Source organism: Pleurodeles waltl, chromosome 3_1, assembly GCF_031143425.1.
Source record: "Pleurodeles waltl isolate 20211129_DDA chromosome 3_1, aPleWal1.hap1.20221129, whole genome shotgun sequence".
Classification (NCBI taxonomy): Eukaryota; Metazoa; Chordata; class Amphibia; order Caudata; family Salamandridae; genus Pleurodeles; species Pleurodeles waltl.
In genome coordinates this window covers 567,957,816-567,977,042 of record NC_090440.1, presented here as the reverse complement: position 1 = coordinate 567,977,042, position 19,227 = coordinate 567,957,816, and the positions used below count along the sequence as shown (strand labels likewise).

Here is a 19,227-nt window from a genome sequence, read left to right as displayed (position 1 = left end):
AATATAAAGTAAAACAGTTGACATAAGCGAGCTGATTCAAAACACCACGGCTGCCATGAGCGCGAAAAAAAGAAGCTCGCTCTCAGTCCACCATATCGGCAAACGTGCAATTATTCATGTAACAGGGTCGATGGCCAATACGGTAACAAAACTGCCTCAAGGAGGGACAAACGTAAAGCATTTACCAATGATAACAAAGGATTTTTAAAAGGCAAGTCCACAAATGAGTGAACGTGATGGGCATGAGGTAGGAGTGGTTAAAAGCCACATAGATAACACTTGCTTGTGCGCTGCTCTGCGCGACCTAAAAAGGGGCATCGAAACAGGTCCCTATCGGGTTCTGTTTATATACCCTGACTTTTTTATGCCCTAGCCTCGCAATACCAATTGGTGGACAGGCCTTGCAACCTTGGCTCATGTTACCTGAATCTCGGGTAAGACAGAGTTCTACCTCCATCCCCAGCACAAAATGGGCAAATGAAATGGAACTACAAGAAGGAAGTCCCCGCATGTTTGTTTTCTTTTTAAAGGCATCCAGTACACGCCACTCCTCCTTTCTGTGTTCGATTTGAGCAACGCGCGTAGAATAATTTTGGAGCCTCCTGCAGCTGCACAGCTCGATGTCCTGGCCTTTGTTGCTGGTGTGGTCTTGGCAAAACCTAATCATCCATGGACAAACACCACATCAGAATAACGAGTCATGATTGGCACTTGGCTGGAACTGGCCTCGTTTTAAGGAATGATTTCAAGACCGTGCACTTCTCCTTTCACTTATGTCATGTATTAATCTACGTCACATGGAGGAGAGACATGTATGTGGGCATTCATCGTCAATATGTCCTGTTCACTCCTTGACTGGCTCTGCCGTTGCTCAGAGGCAGGCAGGTAAGCTTGGAGTATGTTATGTGCCCTAGCGCACACTTAACATGAGACGGAGCCTTGCCTTCAGCACACTAACGCACGTGTGCTTTTTAAGCAGTTTCACAAGATTTAAAGGAAATATCAGGATTTAAAGCACTACACCGGGATAAGATTGCCCTGGGACCACCCCTTATCATCTGAAGGCATCCGTTTGCCTCTTCCAAGGACGACGTGTGCTCGGTACCTGCTTGTTCAAAATCGGAATGTACATGTAAACTGTGCAACAAACATGTTTGAATTTGATAGGCTGTCTCCAAAACTGAAGGCGTGTACTTCATTAACGTAGTAGTGTTTTACCTTAGTGCATCACATTATGCGCTGCATTAGGAGACGTTTATTAAAAGTGAGACTTTTTAAAGATGCACTGACAAATATTCCTGCCCTGCCCTGATGATAATGCTATTAGTGTACTAAGAGGCATATTAGTACCCGATTTTTGGCATTAGTTAATACACATGCAGCAGCAGCATCATACGCGTTTAAAAACAAACACAAAATAGATTTTTGTAAAGCACACATTCGGATTTAGGCCATGCCCCTTAACTGTGTAAGCCACGCACCTTTACTAGGTTTGCCTTGCCCCACCCCTCTTTGAGACTCCTAGTTTTCTCATCCCACTTAAAGCCATGATGCCTCGTCGGGCTGTCGCAGGGATACCTCGGACTACATCAACTTGGAAAACAGGAGTTTTTGATGGCATGGAACTCACACTGGGGTGGCTGCCCCAGAGGCCTCAACATACAGCAGAAGTGGTTCCTTTTTAACCACGTTCAGTTCCTGACGTCTCGTTGTTTTGCCCAGGACTACGGCAACACCCTCTATGCTGGGACCACCGCTAAACTCCAAAAACGCCTGCAACGTATTCAAAACGCCTCGGCCCGCCTCATCCTCGACGTACCCCGCAACAGCCACATCTCCGCACACCTGAGACACCTGCATTGGTTCCCAGTCAGCAAAAGGATCACCTTCCGACTTCTCACCCACGCACACAAAGCCCTCCACAACAGGGGACCGGAATACCTCAACCGTCGCCTCAGCTTCTACGCCCCCACCCGTCTCCTCCGTTCCTCTGGCCTCGCGCTCGCTGCCGTCCCTCGCATCTGCCGCTCCACGGCGGGTGGGAGGTCCTTCTCCTTCCTGGCAGCCAAGACCTGGAACACCCTCCCCACCAGCCTCAGGACCACCCAGGACCACTTCGCATTCCGGAGACTCCTCAAGACCTGGCTTTTCGAGCAGCAGTAACTCCCCCTGCCCCCTAGCGCCTTGAGACCCGCACGGGTGAGTAGCGCGCTTTATAAATGTTAATGATTTGATTTGATTACGTAGGGAAATATCAGGGTCCATGACTCTCCCGTTCCGCTCTCTTCTCCAAGACTACTTTCAGGGGGACTCTCACTCCACTAGGCTTCCCAAGGAGCTCCTTTGCAGGCGACCCCACTAGCCCTCAGGTTGGTTCCCTAAATACCTGTCAAACTTATAAAGGGATGGCTTTCAAGGGAGCCTCACATCGAATAAAGTCATTAATTTTATCTCCCTAGTGCATGGGTGCTCACAAACATTTTCCCAGGGGCCACACTGTTTGGTCTGTGATGTGACCGAGGGCCGCACTGATGCCAGCAGGGCAGCGGTCGGTGGGCTGGGGGTGGGGAGGTGTAGTGGTAAAGTGGTTGTAAGTTAAGTGAAGCGTATACATATAGTCTCTGGATTGCGCAATGTGAAACCAGAAACTTGGGTATAATTCCCAGCTTCTCCACTTAACCAAATTGTGTGATCCTAGGGAAATGTTTGACTTCACTTTACCTGCTTTGTATTTATCGTCACAAATAAGAACCTTGAAATACCTCTTCATGATGTATGCTGCATAATACCTTCTGTGTCTGATTTAATAAAATATAATGTTGTTCATGTATAATAGAAACCCAGCCCTCCCAAAGAGTTCACATAACAATCAGCTTGCCTCTTAGTTCATAGTTCACATTGTTGTCAGGGTGTGGTAGGGAAGGGGGATTAAAGTTTCTAAATTTATGTTTGAAAACTATCACTCTAAAAATACTTCTCAATGCAGTGATATAATTGTGTGTACTAAGGTGAAATGGTTCTGCAGGCTAATGAAATGCACTTTTTTGAATTTCAAACAGATCATACGTTTATATTTTTGCTGCACATAAAGTGGAGTTCCAGAACACCCTAGTTACTCCCTTTTCATTTAGCCTCCAATTAAATACTTGCCTGTTTATTTAACACTTTTTAGTGCTGGCACCAAGTCGAATAAACAGCAGCACAGTGCTGCTGTTGACCTGGGGGCCGCATGTAAATGTCAGGAGGGCCCCATGCGCCCCCGGGCCGTACTTTGAGTATCACTGCCCTAGTACATCCTGTCGGAAGCTCTAGTATTCTCAGCATTCGAACTTTAGATGAACAGGGCACATTTTTTGGGGGGCTGAGGGGATCTGGAAAAGGAAGCTGTTAAATAGTTTAAAAGCTCCCTTTGGTCTTTCTGTGGGATATTTCCCGAACAACTCTGATAAGCAGTGGCCTCAGGGTCTGTGTCAAATTAAACAACTACTTCCACCATCACAGGGACTAATTGCCTCAGGGCACATGACACACGCCTAGGGGTAGCAGTGGGCCGAGTACACCTGGGTTACCCCGATGCCAATCTGCACCAGTTACAACTTCCGGTCCTAAAGGCCGGACTGTGGGCACATACACAACCCAGCCGCCGCCACACACCAGGGGATCAGGCAAAGCTTCCCCTGGTAGGCCAGAACTTGCTATGGCCGGAGACGCTCTTCCTGCCGCCCCTGATGCTATTTATTACTTGCTCAGAATGGGTGGTAAATGTCGCCATAAGGTCCCATGAATCAGAAAGACACGCAGTTTTTCAGACAGTATTCTCAAGGCCACATAGTTATTCCACATTCCAGGGACTAAAATTCATGCTGGCCGGATTTAGGCACAGAATACTGGACGAGATGTGATTCAAACCCTTTGTCTCCTCTCTTCTTCCCCCGGTCACCACATATTTAAATCCGGCCAACTCGTAATGAAAGCCAGTGTTTTTTTTTTGTTTTTTTTTTAACTACTACACTGTAGAGAAGTGAGGAACAAGTAAACAAGATCAGGTGGTGTAGAGTAGTGGTTCCCAACCTTTTGACTTCTGTAGATCCCCACTTTATTATTACTGGAACTCAAAGACTCCCAATGAATAATTATTGTAATATGGGGACCTCCCCACTGAGTCATTACTGAAAGCTGGGGACCTAATCTGTTAATATTATTTAGTTTTCTAAGCAGTCGCGGACCCCTAGGGGTCCCCGGACAACGGTTGGGAACCACTGGTGTAGAATACAAAAACAGTTGACAGCTGAGATGGTCCTCCATCCGCCAGAGTGAAAAGGATTGAGAGGGGTAAACAGTAGGTGCAAAAAGAGAAAGAACTTATGATCAGATCTACGTAGCTAAGTGTTTGCGATGATCAAATAGCACATTTTTGCAGTTTGCTACTTGATAATCGCAAACAGCAATGTAAAAATGAGTGTTTTACACATTTTGCATTTCCCAGTGGGTCGCAAATAAACCTACCTCATTAATGAGGTAGGTCTCGGTTTGCGACCCATTGGGAATCGCACAAATCACAGGTATTGCGGCCAAATGACCATCATGTCTGTGACTGCTTTTCAACAGAGCAATCTTTTTTTGGGACTGCAGCTTTTTTTCCTTAAAGGAAAACAGGATGAGTTTCAAAAAGACAAAATGAAAAGTTTTCTTTTCATTTCTTAAGAGCAGGCAGTGGTCCGTGGGACTACTGCATGCTCTTACAAAATATGATGGCAATCGTTCTCAACGGGGAAGGGATCCCTTGGGGACTCCTTCCCATTTGCAAATGGATTACCACCAACTTGAAGTCTGTGGTAAAATGCAAATGTTTAGCAACCCTATTTCAGTCTCAAAACATTCATACAAACCACTCTGATTCGGTATTAAGAAGGCATGCCATAAACACGCCCCATCCTAATATAGAAACGCAAACCCAAATTGCACTTCGGTAACAGGTTGCCAAATTGCAATTTGGGCTTGGTACATACAAAAAATCAATTTTGCATTCATAAACAGCCCAATTCTGCAAATCAGGCCATTTGCAAACATAAACATGCTTTATACATCTGGCACTTGGAGAAGAGATAGAGTTGAATAAGAGTTTATGAAAGTGTGCAATGAGGAGATAAATAATGATAGCTGCTGGCAGAAAAATGGACAGGGTGAAACAAATTATGTGTAGAGGAAAAGCTGAAACAAATAGGAAGAAGGTCTGAGGGAACATGGTGGTAACCTTAAATTGTTTTGTTTGATATAACATTTGCTACCACTGTTTTACCATGCTGTAATATGGGTTTCTTCTAGGGAGTCTAACAGTACTCAGAATATCAACACTGGAAGGGTGAGGGGCTAAGACAGCCATGCCTAGCTTCAGAATTATGAGATTCAGGTAACTCCCAGATGAGTTAACTCGCAGGGTTAGCTTATAAACTGAGGTAGAGGAAGAAGAGATGAGAGAAGCCGGAGGAGGGCAGCGGAAAGGCGAAGGTGGGAGAGGCTGGGGGTGGAGGAAGGATTGTGTGATGGCCAATGGGACAACTGGCTTTGTAGTGTAGGGTTTGGAGAAGTACTGCAGAGAAGGTCCAACAAGCGAAAAAGAAGACTACGGAGGAATAAAGAATTAAGAACAGAAGGATGGAACAAGATGGAAGGATGGAACAAGAAAGGCAGAGGAAAGAAAGAGAAGAGAAAGAAGCCTGCAGCAACAGAGAATGAGAGAAAAAGGTTGGTGCAGCAATGATTTTATCATGCTGTATGAGGACGAGAGGACAAACTATGGTAAGCAGGATGAAGGACAGAGCAATATCTGAGTGGTGGTGAATGAGAAGTTAAGGTAGTGTAGCGAGAAGAATGAGTGGCAGACAGCTGTTAGGAGGAGGATGAAGGGGAGAGGAGAGGCTGAGGGGAGGAAGAGTTAACAACACTGCAAAAACCAGCCATGCCGAAGGCAAGGAGAAAATGTGCCACACTTGCAGCTGCAAACCAACTGTATCGCCACCATGCACAGTTATCTCATCAATAATTTTACTGCAAATGTTACAGTGACATTATAAATGGTGTTATAAAAGATGTCATGAGTGCTGTAATATCTGGAGTAATTAGCACTGCATGGCGAGGGAGCGAGTTACAGTTACCGAAGGGCACGAGTTATAACTAATCGAAATAGTTCTAACTGCAACATCTGAATTTCTATGGTTTTATACGCTTAAAATGTGAGACTGACTATAACGTCCATATCCCCCTTGTTTTTTACGTGAATTTGTATGTTTTTTTTAAATTCAATTTCCTAACTATAACATCCCCCTAACCTTTGCTTTTTTTCAATGAATTTCTATGTTTTTTTTTTTTTAACATGAAGTAATTTTAATTACTACATTAATCCAACCACCGCCACGCACGGCCAGACCCTGCGGCCAACCCCCTATAACCAGCCACCCCCACACCATTTAGAATGAGAACAGTTCTGACAAACTGGAAAAAAGTATTTGAGAAGTAAAAAGAGTAAGATCACCTTTATGTATGTACCTTAAATATTTGAAGTTGAAAAGTATTCAAAGTTGAGAAATGACAACTGACACACCTAGACTGGACGCCTTGACCTTCTTTGTGAGGGTATTAGAACTTAACCACTAGGCCACAGATGAATTTTTATTACACAGTGTCCAGACATTTCTATGACATTCAATCTAAAGATGGTGATGGGAAAAATGCGTAAATGTTCCATCACTAGGAATGTTCAACATTTAAAACACTAGTAAATAAACAGACACACTGCCATAAGATACTAGGATTTGAAACTAACCATCTGAGTGACAGTCCAAATGCTTTACCAGTAGGCCAGAGATGACTCTGTTCTGCATCAAAACATAATTATAACATTCGTACCAAACATTATGCAAGTGTGACACTTTGAAGTCACTGTATGTAGAGACCATTGCAATTACAATCTCTCGCTCTTTATCTTCCATCCCCTTGTGGGATGGACGAGAGAACCAAAGTGACATGGCGACAGAGGGAGCCTCAAGGCCCAGTCGCTTCTAGCCCGCTCCTTGCCACTTGCACGCAGGGAGTTGCTGAAAATGCAGCTCCCTGCTTGCAAGAGCAATCTTTTCATCTCTTTCTACTAATGTAACTACTGATCCCAGTGTGCATCTGAATTACAAACTCATATAGGAGGCCCACTGGAGGGCGATATTGTTAAATGAGCAGCATGTTCACTGGGTTCCATGGGAGTGTTGCTGCGATCCTGCCCTGCAGCCTGTGATCAAGGACTAGTCAGTCCTAAATGCAAAATATATATATATATATATATATATATATATATATATATATATATTGTTTTTTAAACGTTTTTTACACACACACACATATATATATATATATATATATATATATATATACACACACTTTTACACTCACATTTTTATTGTAAAGGTATATGCGTGGTAAAAAATGTGCATGGTAAAGGCATGTGTGTGGTAATGGATGTGTGGTAAAGGTTTTGTGTGGTAATGACAGTTGTTACTGCTGTCTCCCTAGGATGAACTGCCCTACTCAGTATTCAGTGTTGTGATGAGAGATTGCTGAATGGTGGTTTATGGCACAAGAAGCCTCTTGATCTCAGGAAGACTGCCTTTGACACGCTGTGATCTGAGGAGCAGTTGCAGCCACCCAATTGAAGGTACTGTGTGGGCAGTGGGCAACAGACAACATAGACTGCACTGATAACTTTAGAACTCTGAGGGAACTGCATGAGCCCTTTTCCTGTTGGTGACAAAACTGAGATACTACTTCTAGGGCCAAAGGAACACTTTACTAATTTGAGGTTACTTTAAACTCTCCTACCTACTTTGGCTTCAGGTCACAAGCACTGTAAGTAACCAGGGCATGCTAGCTGACTTCGGCTCACACGCGTCATCCGAGGTACCCAACTTAAGAATCTCCTTCTTCAAGGACATACTTGCCACATCCTCCTTCATGGTCGAAGGGCAAGCGGCAGACTGGAGCATAGTCAAAAGTCTTGCAAATCAACAGAGCACCCTGCCCCTCAATCCCCTGGGCTACCACAAAGGTGCAAGATGTGATTCAATGTGAAATGGTCACTGTGCAACTCACTTCTCTACAAAAACAAAGCAATAACTGGAGACAAAATAGGAATGTACAACCACATCTAACAAGCAGGCTTCTGGTGCTCTTTGAGGCAAGTAGGGAGAGCAGTTGAAATAAATTCTCCCTTTGACCAAAACACAGTTGGCTACAGCCCAGCCCTCCAATCACAAAGATAAAATGTAGCTGGAGGATAACTCTACCTTGAAATTGGATTTGCAGAGAGTTGCAGGTGTGGACATCTCCTTTCCTACAGAAGAAAGCAAAGATCTTCATAAGTTACCTTCCATAACTGAGAGCAGGTAGGGCAATAAAGAAACAAATCAATCAGAAGTGGAACCAAGAAACCAGCAGAACATCCCACAACCAACCTCAGCCCAGCCACTCACTCAAGGTACCCTTAACCAACCCTTGGTCATCCTTTGCTTTCAAGTCACTACACTTGGGGGGGGGGGGGGGGGGGGGGGGGGAGTTGACATATATTTATTTGATCTTGTCAGATTGAGAGATATGTTGAGTGTTCCTTAGTGTATCTCTAGAGATCCCTGTAGTCACACATTCATCAAGGGACATCATCCATGGAATTACCTACTTGGCTCCCCACACACCTTGCATATAAGGCAATTTTAACTCACTCATAATCACTAGTTCTAAGTTTAAAACCTCTGCTTACAAATTGCTTTGAACCCACCCACTCACACTATGTGCAGTGGGTGAGGATCCGACGATAAAGCATGACAGAGGTGGTACTTGTGGGTGAAGATCCTACAAAAATATCTAGGAGATGCCAGGACTGCACTAATTCACCTGGGTGTGGATCCCACAATCTCCAGAGATATACTAAAGGACCAAGGAACTGATGTCTCAATCTGACGAGATGAAAGAAATACAGGTCAACCCTCCTGAGTGTAGTTACTTATAATAGTCTGGGAGCCTGAGGGATTCACATTGGCATAGCTTCTCACTACCCCCTATTTGGTGATATACATCTTTTTGCTTTCGACAGGAACTAAAATAAAACCGATCAATGAGAAGTCAACATTTAACATTTTCAGATGCAGCAAACACACCCTTGTAACTCCTCTCTTGGCATTGAACATCTGACCATTTAAGAGGAAACTATCATCAAACTATCATTCATCTTGGTTTAACTCTGGTCACTTTACCTTCTCGCCCCATCCCCGTAGTTCGTCATAGTGATATTTTAAATTCTCTAGGATGTGGTAACAGTTGGAATGTTAAAGTCCACTTTATAAGCAGTGCTTTAGACTGGGAAGAAAATGGACTCGACCAGTCACACTTTTTTTTTTTAGTTGGTGAAGCTGAGATTAAAACAGCTATTTGGGGGGCGTGTCCAAGATGGCGGAGCGCTAGGACGTGCCCGCTAGCGCTCCGCCGCCTCGATCCAGAAAAGTGCCACGCGCCCCGTGGGGGGGAAGCCTGGAGGCTCCCCCCACATTGTGAGGCTCCCCCAGGTGTTTTGTGCCGCTCGGCTGCGGCCGGGTCCGGGCTGTGCCGCTCCTGCGAGGAGAGCTGGGCTCGGCCCCGGAGTCGGGGCGGGGCCACGGAACGGCGCGGGAGGCGGCCTGGGCCGCAGGACGGGCCTCGCCCCGGCGGCCCTTCCAAGCGTGGCGCCAAGGGACTGAGGGCCTGGGGGCTCACCCTGGGCCCCACAGCAGCTGGATTGCGCCGCAGGACCCGGCGCCTGGAGAACTGAGCGTCCTGAGGGAGAGGGGCGCTACCTCATGCTCGGCCGAACCGGGAGCGACAGACGGGGCCTCCTCACCCTGGCGCCTTGGAGTGGGGCCCCAGCAGAAGGTAAGGGCTCAGAAGCTCGGCCTCCGGGCTATTTCACTCCACCATTTGAACTTTTGATGAGCGGGGTCCTGCAATCTTTTGGAAAGGCGCCAGGGGCGGACTGCTGCAAGTGGTGGCTGCTGAGGGTCGGACCTGGGCACGGTCCTGGACAGGGCGGCATATACTGACCGGCCCCAGACGGAAACCCTGGAGGCCCTGTGGGATTGAACCGGCGAGGCGTGACCAGGCCGGCGCGCCATGGCGACATCAAAATCAAAGCGCGAGCGCTCGGTTAGGGACATGCTGGCAGGGATGCGCCTGACATCTGGGACTGTGGCGGAGGACCTACCTGAGACGAGGGCCTTGGAGAATCGGATGGATACAGATCCAGAGGAGAGTTCTCCCGTTACGAAGGGCTTTCTGACCTCCCTGTTTGAGTCGCTCCGTGGAGATATCCAAGAGCTGCGTAGGGACATCTCACAGGAGGTGAAGGAATTACGAGGAGAGGTTACCTCCTTGGGTGAACGTGTATCGCAGCTAGAGGACAATGAGATCCCTCGCGGTGAAGAGGTGGCAGGCCTGCAACAGGAGGTAGTCCGCCTCCGAGAGCAGCAGGACCTCCTCCAGATGGCGGTTGAAGACCTGGAAAATCGCTCGAGGTGACAAAATATTCGTATTAGGGGGGCACGGTTGGTGCTGAAAAAGAGGACATTGGGGGCTACGTGGTGGGCCTGTTTCGCTCCTTGCTTGGCACAGACGAGACCCGGGAGGTAGTCCTTGACGGTGTACATCGAGTTGGGCGCGCCGGAGTCCCTGGAGACCGCCCCCCTGACATTTTAGCCTGTCTCCACAATTTTGTCCTTAAAGAAAAGATTCTACAGCAGACCCACAACCTCCAGAGTGTACTCTTTCGAGGGCATGAACTCCAGCTATTCCATGACCTATCTTTGCGGACTTTGCAGAGGCGGAGAGAGTTCAGACCGATCACGGATCACTTGAGAGAGCACAATGTGTCCTATTCCTGGGCCACCCGTTCCGCTTGGTCTTCCGCTGGGAGGAGCAGCTCCGGCAGGTGAAATCCGTCTTGGAGGCTACCCGCGTTCTGGATCTAGAGGATATAGGGCCGGAGGCGAGTGAGGGGGGTGGTTCTGCCGGTGGGGGGGCCCTCCTCGTCGGCGGAGAAAAGAGAAGAAAAGGAAGCTGCAGCGCCCGACGGCGTCGGAGCTGAGGTTGGAAAGAGAGGCCGCTTTGAACAATGTGGCCGCCGGAACTTCAGCCTAGTGTGGACACCTGGGGGTGCCCGGGATTGCTATTGGCCGCATTGCTAACAATATGCTGATCGTCGTAGAGGGTCGAGGTGGCGGGGGCAATGGACCTGACTACCTGACCTGGCTGGATATACAGCCCCGTGGAAACTGCACCTCGCGAGGATGGACGACTGAGGACTTCTGTGTTCTATGCACCTGTTGTGCTTATTAGTTGTCTGTTGTTGGGTTTCCCTGCGATGCTGGCTTTTAGTGGAGATACCTTCAGGCCTGAGGGCTCTAGGTGGTCTAGATACTAATGTAGGGGGTAGTCCCCTGCTGTGCCCCTGCCTCCTCTGCTTGCTCCCCTCAGTATAGGCTATGACCATTAAATGTTTAAGTTTAAATGTTAGGGGGATCAGTAACCCTACTAAGAGGCTAGCCATCCTATCAGCTTTAGAGAGATCGGGGAGTCATATATGTCTTTTGCAGGAGACGCACCTCGTCTTTAAAGATACCTACCGTATGCACTCTAAGTGGTTCCCCAGGCAGTTCTGGTCCTCACTACCATCAAAGCATGCAGGGGTGGCGATTCTTCTATCACGTTCATTTCCGGGGGAAGCGATATCAAAATTGCACGAGGTCCCAGGGAGGCTTTTGGCCATGAGGCTTAGACTGGTTTTTTTTTTCCTTCACGATCGCTTCCCTTTATGCACCTAATTCCCAGCAAGAAACCTTCCTGCGACAGTCTTTGACTCCGCTGCTCCAATCCCCTGATGGTGCTGTATTGCTGGGGGGGGGGGGGGGACTTTAATTTGGTGATGGACGGGGACCTGGATCGCTCAGGTCATTGGTATGGGCAGACAGGGTCTTTGTCGGATGCAGGGCGGCAGTGGTTGAGTGAGTGTGGTCTGGTGGATGTGTGGAGGAGTGCGCATCCCTCATTGAGGGATTACTCCTTTTACTCATCAGCAACCAAAACATACGCTAGGTTGGACCCTTTTCTGGCATCCCAGGAGCTCAGCGATTGAGCCGCGGGCCCTGTCAGATCACGCTCCAATTACAGTTGAGATTCACATGGACATGGAGAGGGTTAGTGCATCGGGATGGCGATTTAGGCATTCAATGCTTCAGAACGCTGCAACGGTAGAGGCGATCCGAAGGGCAATAACAGACTACCTTAGCTTTAACGATGATGGGACAATAAGCATTGCAACACTGTGGGAGGTACTGAAAACTGTCTTGAGGGGTGAGGTGATGTCCCATTCTTCTAGGGACAATAAGGCAAGGAGTCGACTTAGGGGGGACCTAGAGCAGCGAGTGAGGGTTTTAGAGCGCTCCCATAAACACACCGGTGCTCCTAGAATATGGCAAAAGCTCGAGAAGATGCAAAAGCAGCTGAGGAGGTTGGACTGGGACAGGGCAGAGTATGCGGTAGTCCACCTCAAACAAAAGTACTATGTAGGAAGCAACAAGTGCGGGAAGTTACTGGCACATAGGTTGAGAGCGCAGCGTGCAGCATCAATTATAAAAATGGTGCGCTCCCCTTCTGGAACAGAAGCGCACACGAGTGATCAAATAGCGCAGGCTTTTGCGGAATTCTATCGAAGTCTATACAGGGCTGAGGAGCCCGGTACCTTAACTCCAGAATCCTTCTTAGAGGACATAGCAATCACCGCCTTGTCTTAGAGAGGCAACCGCGTTAGATCTACCTATAAGGGCAGAGGAGGTTATATCAGTGATCGCCCGGCTGCAGACCAGGAAGTCACCAGGCCCGATGGTTTCTCTGCGCTTTTTTATAAATCCTTCTGTGTGGAACTTGTTCCCGTTCTGGTGCGACTCTTTAACTCTTTTCGTCAAACGGGCGCTCTTACGCCTAGTATGTTAGACGCTACCATCGTGGGTATCCCAAAACCGGGGGAGGATCCTGAGGAATGCGCCTCGTATAGGCCGATCTCCCTCCTGAAATTATTCACTGGCATTTTGGCACATCGCCTCAACTATTATATGCCGGGGTTGGTGGATTCCGACCAAGCAGGATTTATACCGCATAGACAGTGTAGCGATAATACCAAGCGACTGCTTCACCTCTTGGATAAAACCGAACGCTCTCGTAGGGTGGCGCTCTTCCTATCTATCGACGCTGAAAAGGCGGTCGATAGGGTTTACTGGCCATACCTGTTCAAGGTGCTTGAACGCTTCGGACTGAGATCGGGCTTCATGGCATGGATCCGCTGCATCTATCAAGCGCCTTGGGCGGCGGTTCGAGTTAATGGGACACTTTCTTTGCCGTTCGACGTCCAAAGAGGGACCAGGCAGGGGTGTCCGCTTTCGCCCCTCCTGTTTGCGCTCTACATGGAGCCTATTGCGCAGAGGCTCCGGGACAACACTCAGATCATGGGTGTGAAGTTTGGGGGGGGGATGAACATCTCATATCGCTATATGCGGACAACGTCATCCTTACTCTGGCGGAGCCTATGACCTCACTACTGACGCTAATGGGTGTTTTAGAGGAATTTGGACGGGTCTAGGGGTTTCGAATGAACATGCTTAAATCGCAGGCTATGGGCAAGTTTATCAGTGCGGAGCATGAACGGGACCCGAAGGCCTGATTCCACTTCACATGGTCCTCCTCGGGGCTCCCATACTTGGATCGAGCTGGGCTCCACAGTCTCCCGCACAGAAACGTTGAACTATGCGAAACTAACCCGGGAGGTGCAGCGCGACTTAGAGACATGGGGGAAGCCTAAATTGTCGTGGTTGGGTAGGGTCGTGGCAGTGAAGATGACCATCCTACCACGTATACTCTATCTGTTTCAGGCGCTCCGCTGGAGCCTCCTCCGCGGACGATAGCGATCCTCCAAACAGCGGTTCTAAGATTTATATGGGAAGGGAAGGCGGCGCGGTTATCGCGGTAGGTCCTGTATCGCCCCAAGAGGGAGGGGGGGCTGGCGGTCCCCTGTCTCCTTCGATACTTCCAAGCAGCACAGCTGCGTTTCCTCTTGGAATGGAGCCGACTGTCTTCTGAGAAGCATTGGTGTTTTATGGACCAGGCAGTGGCTGGCTCTCACATACGGAAGGAACCCTGGCTTAAGCGTCGTCACAGGGCGCAGGGATTGTATATATCCCCGGTCACGGAGGTTTCGATGAGAGTATGGGATTGGGTGGCCGGCAGGGTGGGTTTGACGACCTTCCCGTCCCCAATGACTCCACTGGGCGCGAACCCCGATTTTGGCCCGGGCCTACAGTCTGAAGCATTGCGTCGGTGGTATGAAGGAGGTTGCAAAAGGGTGGGATATTTATTCGATGAGCAGGGGGTTATCCCCTTTGACCAGCTGAGGGAGCTATATGGCCTAACCGAGGCAGACAGGATGATGTACTATCAAATAAGACACTGGGCTCTGCTTCCAGCCAATAGGATATTGATAGATAGACCGTTAACACCGTTTGAAAAATGGATTCTAATGAAAAAGGGCGATAAGCGTGTGGTTTCTGAGCTTTCTGTCCTCTTACGGGGGAGGTCCATTCAACCAAGACTAAGGGTCAATTGAGATGTGAGAAGGAACTGGAGAGGGAGTTATCGGACGATGAGTGGGAGAGTGTCTTTTATAGGGCGCATCACACAGCTTATAACTCAGCAGGTACAGAGACAGCCTATAAAGTAGCCTCCTCCTGGTATTACACCCCAAATAGGATCCATGCCTGGGATCATGACAAATCTAGTCTTTGCTGGAGGGGCTGTTGGGGAGGGGGCTCCCTTGTGCACTTACTATGGCATTGTCCCAAACTACACCGATACTGGAAAGACATAATAGATACTGTGAACAGAGCTTTTGACACTCAGATCCTTAGATTTCCTGCCTATGTCTTACTGGGCCTTCCCAATCCTCTCACTTTTCCCCTGAGATCATTGAAGGGACGGCAGATGGCTTTAGCCTTGAATGCTGCAGTACAGTTGTTGCTATCTGTGTGGGGGACAGAGCGGATCCCGACAACAGTCTCGTGGCTGCACAAGCTCTGGTTTATCCTCGATATGGAAAAGCTCTCCTTGACTTTTCAGCAGAGGAGCGGGGACTTTAAAGAACTTTGGCAACCATTCTTATGTATCCTATCCAGGGAGTTTTCAGAGCTTACATGCCCAACTTATCTGAGGGTTCTGAATTTGAATTGAGTGCAGGGGATTGCACCTGCAAGGAGATGTATATATAGGACTAGACTTATATGGTATAAGAGCCTGAGATTGTTTGATCACTGTATTGTTAGCCAGAAGTGGGGAAACATAGTTGTATTAAATCTTTAACCTCTTTTTTTTTATTGTTTCGCATGAAGTAAGCTAATAACGAGCCTTTCAGCAATATTGTGATGTATTGCATATGCGATGTTCTATTACTTGAAAACTAATAAACAGATTTGATCCATAAAACAGCTATTTGCAAGACCCATAACCAACCACTAAGCTGCTATTTTCTTGGCGTTTTTGGATTTTGAAATCCGGAGCCCTACGCTCCTCACAATGGGAGAGTGGCAGCAAACACGTTTACATGTAAACACGCAAGAGACAGGAATTTCTCCTGCAAGTCGAACTGTAGCAATGAAGGATATATTGGATTTACTTTTATTTTGTTGGCGACATTCATACAGCAGAGGCGCCGAACTGGCGAGTAGCTTAGCACTTCCCAGAAAATAATAGTTACATTACAGCTTTGCTGGTTATACAATGTACGGAAGGAGCTATACAAACTTAAGGGGTTGTCAGTACTATTAGTACACTGGGTGGAACTTTAGGAGGTGGGCAGCCAATCAGAATGCTCCCTTTCTTTGCAGGCCTTAAGTGCCGCTGTAGGCCTGGTCAAGGATCATTCTGTAGCGGTCAGCTCCCTGTCCTCCGGTTCGCTGGTGTCCTTGTGAGCTGCACCCTTGAGCCTCCCCCACCACTTGCAACTCACCCTCAGCCAGAGGGCAGGTGCAGAGAAAAATAGTGGCTTGGCCTTCTGCTCCGATACTTAAATGCTTATTTTTATGTTTTCCCCCTGTTTAATTTAGAAAATTAAAACCCTCGGTGGGTGGAATTTTCTAACACCACCATACCCTTCTGCCTCGGACTACACGGGCATTAAATTGGAAGGGTGGTCTGAAAGGTTCGGCGTAGTGAAATAAGAGGGGCTGGTTTGCCGAGGCCGGAGTAAAGCCAGTTTGTTGACTTACAGAGCCTGCTGAAATGGTGGGTTTACAGTGCAAGCCAGAATTGATGCATGAAGGGGTCAGTAGAAGCACTTGGGGCGTCCTTCCGGATTCTCAGAGCACAGAAGGAACTGGATGGCTGCTTCTACTTGTCAAACATTCAACTAATAAAGATAACAGCAGCAGGTGAGAACTAGTTGTCTGTGACTTATTTTATGAGACTAAACTGATCACTTTTTCATTACTATATTCTCTCATGAAGGGTGTGTGATCGAAACAACACTAGGACTTGTTTGCATACTCTGCAGAGCCTGGTCCACGGGAGCCGCCTGTGCTTTATTCCACTGCTGCAGCACGGTCTATCACAGGGTCTCCTCTAGAACCACTCACACACTCCCAGCGCATGTAGACCACAATTCCCCCAACTCAAGACACAGATGAATTCAATCCAACAATACCTTGTATGGACACAACAAGGTTAATGTCAAACGTATAAGGACGATCATCACAGAGGTAGGGCAGAGGTCGTGGATCCTGCAAAGAGAGAACAATAAGAGATCAGGAAGCAGACAGGGATGAGTGACCATGAATCACGCCGACCGACAAACACGGAAACGGGGAGGGAGCTAAGCATGCCAGGTAGGGAGCCAAGGATAGCAGGAACCTGGTAAGGAGGCAAGCATGCCAGAAAACAGGGAGGGAGCTGAGCATGTTAGGAACCATGGAGGGAGCCAAGCTTGGTAGAAAGCATGGAGGGAGCTAAGCAAACGAACCAATGGAGGTAGCTATGCATGCCAGGAACCAGGGAGGGAGTCAGGCTTGCCATGAACCAAAGGAGGGAGCTAGGCATGAACCCCAGGGAGGGAGCCAAGCACACCAAGGACCAGGGAGGGAGGCAAGCATTGCAGGAGCCTCTAAGCATGCCAGAACACAGGGAAGGAGGTTAGCATGCAATGAACCAGCAACAGAGCCAGGCTTGCAGGGTACCAGAAAGCAAGCCAAGCATTCTAGGAACCAGGGAGGAGGCCAATCATACCAAAAACCAGGTAGGACGCCAAGCACGCCATGAACCAAGGAAGGTAGCCAAGCATGCCAGGAACTAGGAAGGGAGTCAAGCATGCCAGGATCTAAGAGTGAGCCAAACAAGCCAGGAACAAAAAGTGGGAGTCAAGCATGAAAGTATGAGGTAAATGGCTTATGTCTATGCTGAGTCCAGAAAGACTGTCCCTGCAAGGAGCTGAGTGGGTGAGTAGCCGAAGGAGAGTATCTGAATTTTGTAATTATGAGTGTTCTGGATGATACATGGACAGTCTGCAAGCAACAAGATTGGCTGTGAAATGTCTATGGGCATTCCGGATGGGTCTTGACCCTACACCCTCAGAAATGATGGCAACCAAAAGACAACCTTTCTTTAAGGGGACTCTATAAGTCTCGAGGAGTTCCTCTAGGAGAGCTGAGTGAGTCCTCGGGGACCCAATGGCTGGAAGTTTTGGCACCAGACCAGATGTTCTAGGAAGATTTGGTAGGCCCATCCTCAAAACCAGCCCATGTTTATGAGGCTACTGGTGCAAGGGTTTGAAAGGAGTCAGAGAAACACAGACTGCTCATTCCCCTTTGGTTGCAAGTGTGCAACGGGCTGAGGGTCACTGCTAATATGGTTACTAAACCCAGTGAGTGAGTTAGGTTCTGTAGGATTCCGGCATTCCATTACCAATAGGTGGGCCCACCTCAGATTTAACCCTGTCCTGTGGAACTTGCTACATTCCTAGCATGTGATTAAACAAAACTGGTCACCTGTTATACACGGAATGGACATCACACTAGTTCAGGCTTTCTGTGCTACCTAGCTGCTGATCAAGCGAAGGTGTAGCAGAGGTCAGGGTCCTTTCTAGGGAGGGCTGAAGTGCCACAGCACAGGTGAGGATGATGAAGGTCCTACACACTACTTTTTGGCACTGCGTAACAGCTTCTATGGCTACAATAAGAATCAGTGTCTATGTTTCTGTGTTCCCGACTGAGCTACTAATTGCTTAAAAACCAGGCTATTCTTGATAACTCTGAAAAGGTTTCAGATTGGAATAAACTGTGAAAAAATAACCTCAATGTATAGTGTATATATACTGCTCGCTGTGTGGTTATTGTTAAAGAGTACTTATGACAGGGTTCCTGCAGCCCAATAAACAGGTGCGGCCAAAAGTATATAAAAATGATACAAGAGCGTTTATAGGGAGCCCAAAAGATGATGCATTCATGTAAATAAGCTTTCACGCGCTGGATCAAGATGGAAGCCGACTCCTGTACAGGACATCATCACCCCGGACATACTGACCGTGAGAGTGGTAGATATGGGCCACACAAATAACCTCTGCATATACAATGATGTTTGTATATACGTTTTGCAAAATATTCAACTAACAGATGTGCATAAAAAGAACATACTGCAGTGACTTTCATACAGTGCTGGGCTGATTCCCAAGGTCAGAGAACATTTGCAGTTATTGGTTTCCTCGTGGCCAAGCAAGACATTGCTTGACAATGGAGATCCGCTGAGCCAAGGCCCTTGACAGTATGGTGCCGAAGCAGATCTGCAATGGAGTAGGTGTGCTAACACAAACACACGAGGGTATGGGGTCCTTGAACGTCTAGACACGAAGACACTGGAACTGCTTGATTTGAAATGCTGTATCAAAGGTCATAATGTTGGTAATGTGGTTGCAACACTTTGTATATCCGGGGTAACTCCTGATCGCTATATTTGATAACAAAGTTAAACCTAAATATTTGGATGGCAATAAACAACAACATTTAAATAATAAACAGATATGTTAAAAAAAACAGACTGTTTAAAAAAATATATATATTATGTATGTAAAAACAT

General features: G+C 47.7%; 1 protein-coding gene across 1 annotated transcript in view; it reads right to left on the bottom strand.

Annotated features, from left to right (window-relative positions):
- The window catches only part of FAH (fumarylacetoacetate hydrolase), a 147,787-nt gene that overhangs the window by 31,685 nt on the left and 96,875 nt on the right, over nucleotides 1-19,227 (bottom strand). Inside the window, exons 10-11 of the mRNA XM_069222992.1 lie at nucleotides 16,808-16,883; nucleotides 8,331-8,377 (exon numbers count right to left, since the gene is read on the bottom strand). Coding sequence (XP_069079093.1) covers nucleotides 8,331-8,377; nucleotides 16,808-16,883 — 123 coding nt within the window. The remainder of the gene's footprint in view (nucleotides 1-8,330; nucleotides 8,378-16,807; nucleotides 16,884-19,227) is intronic.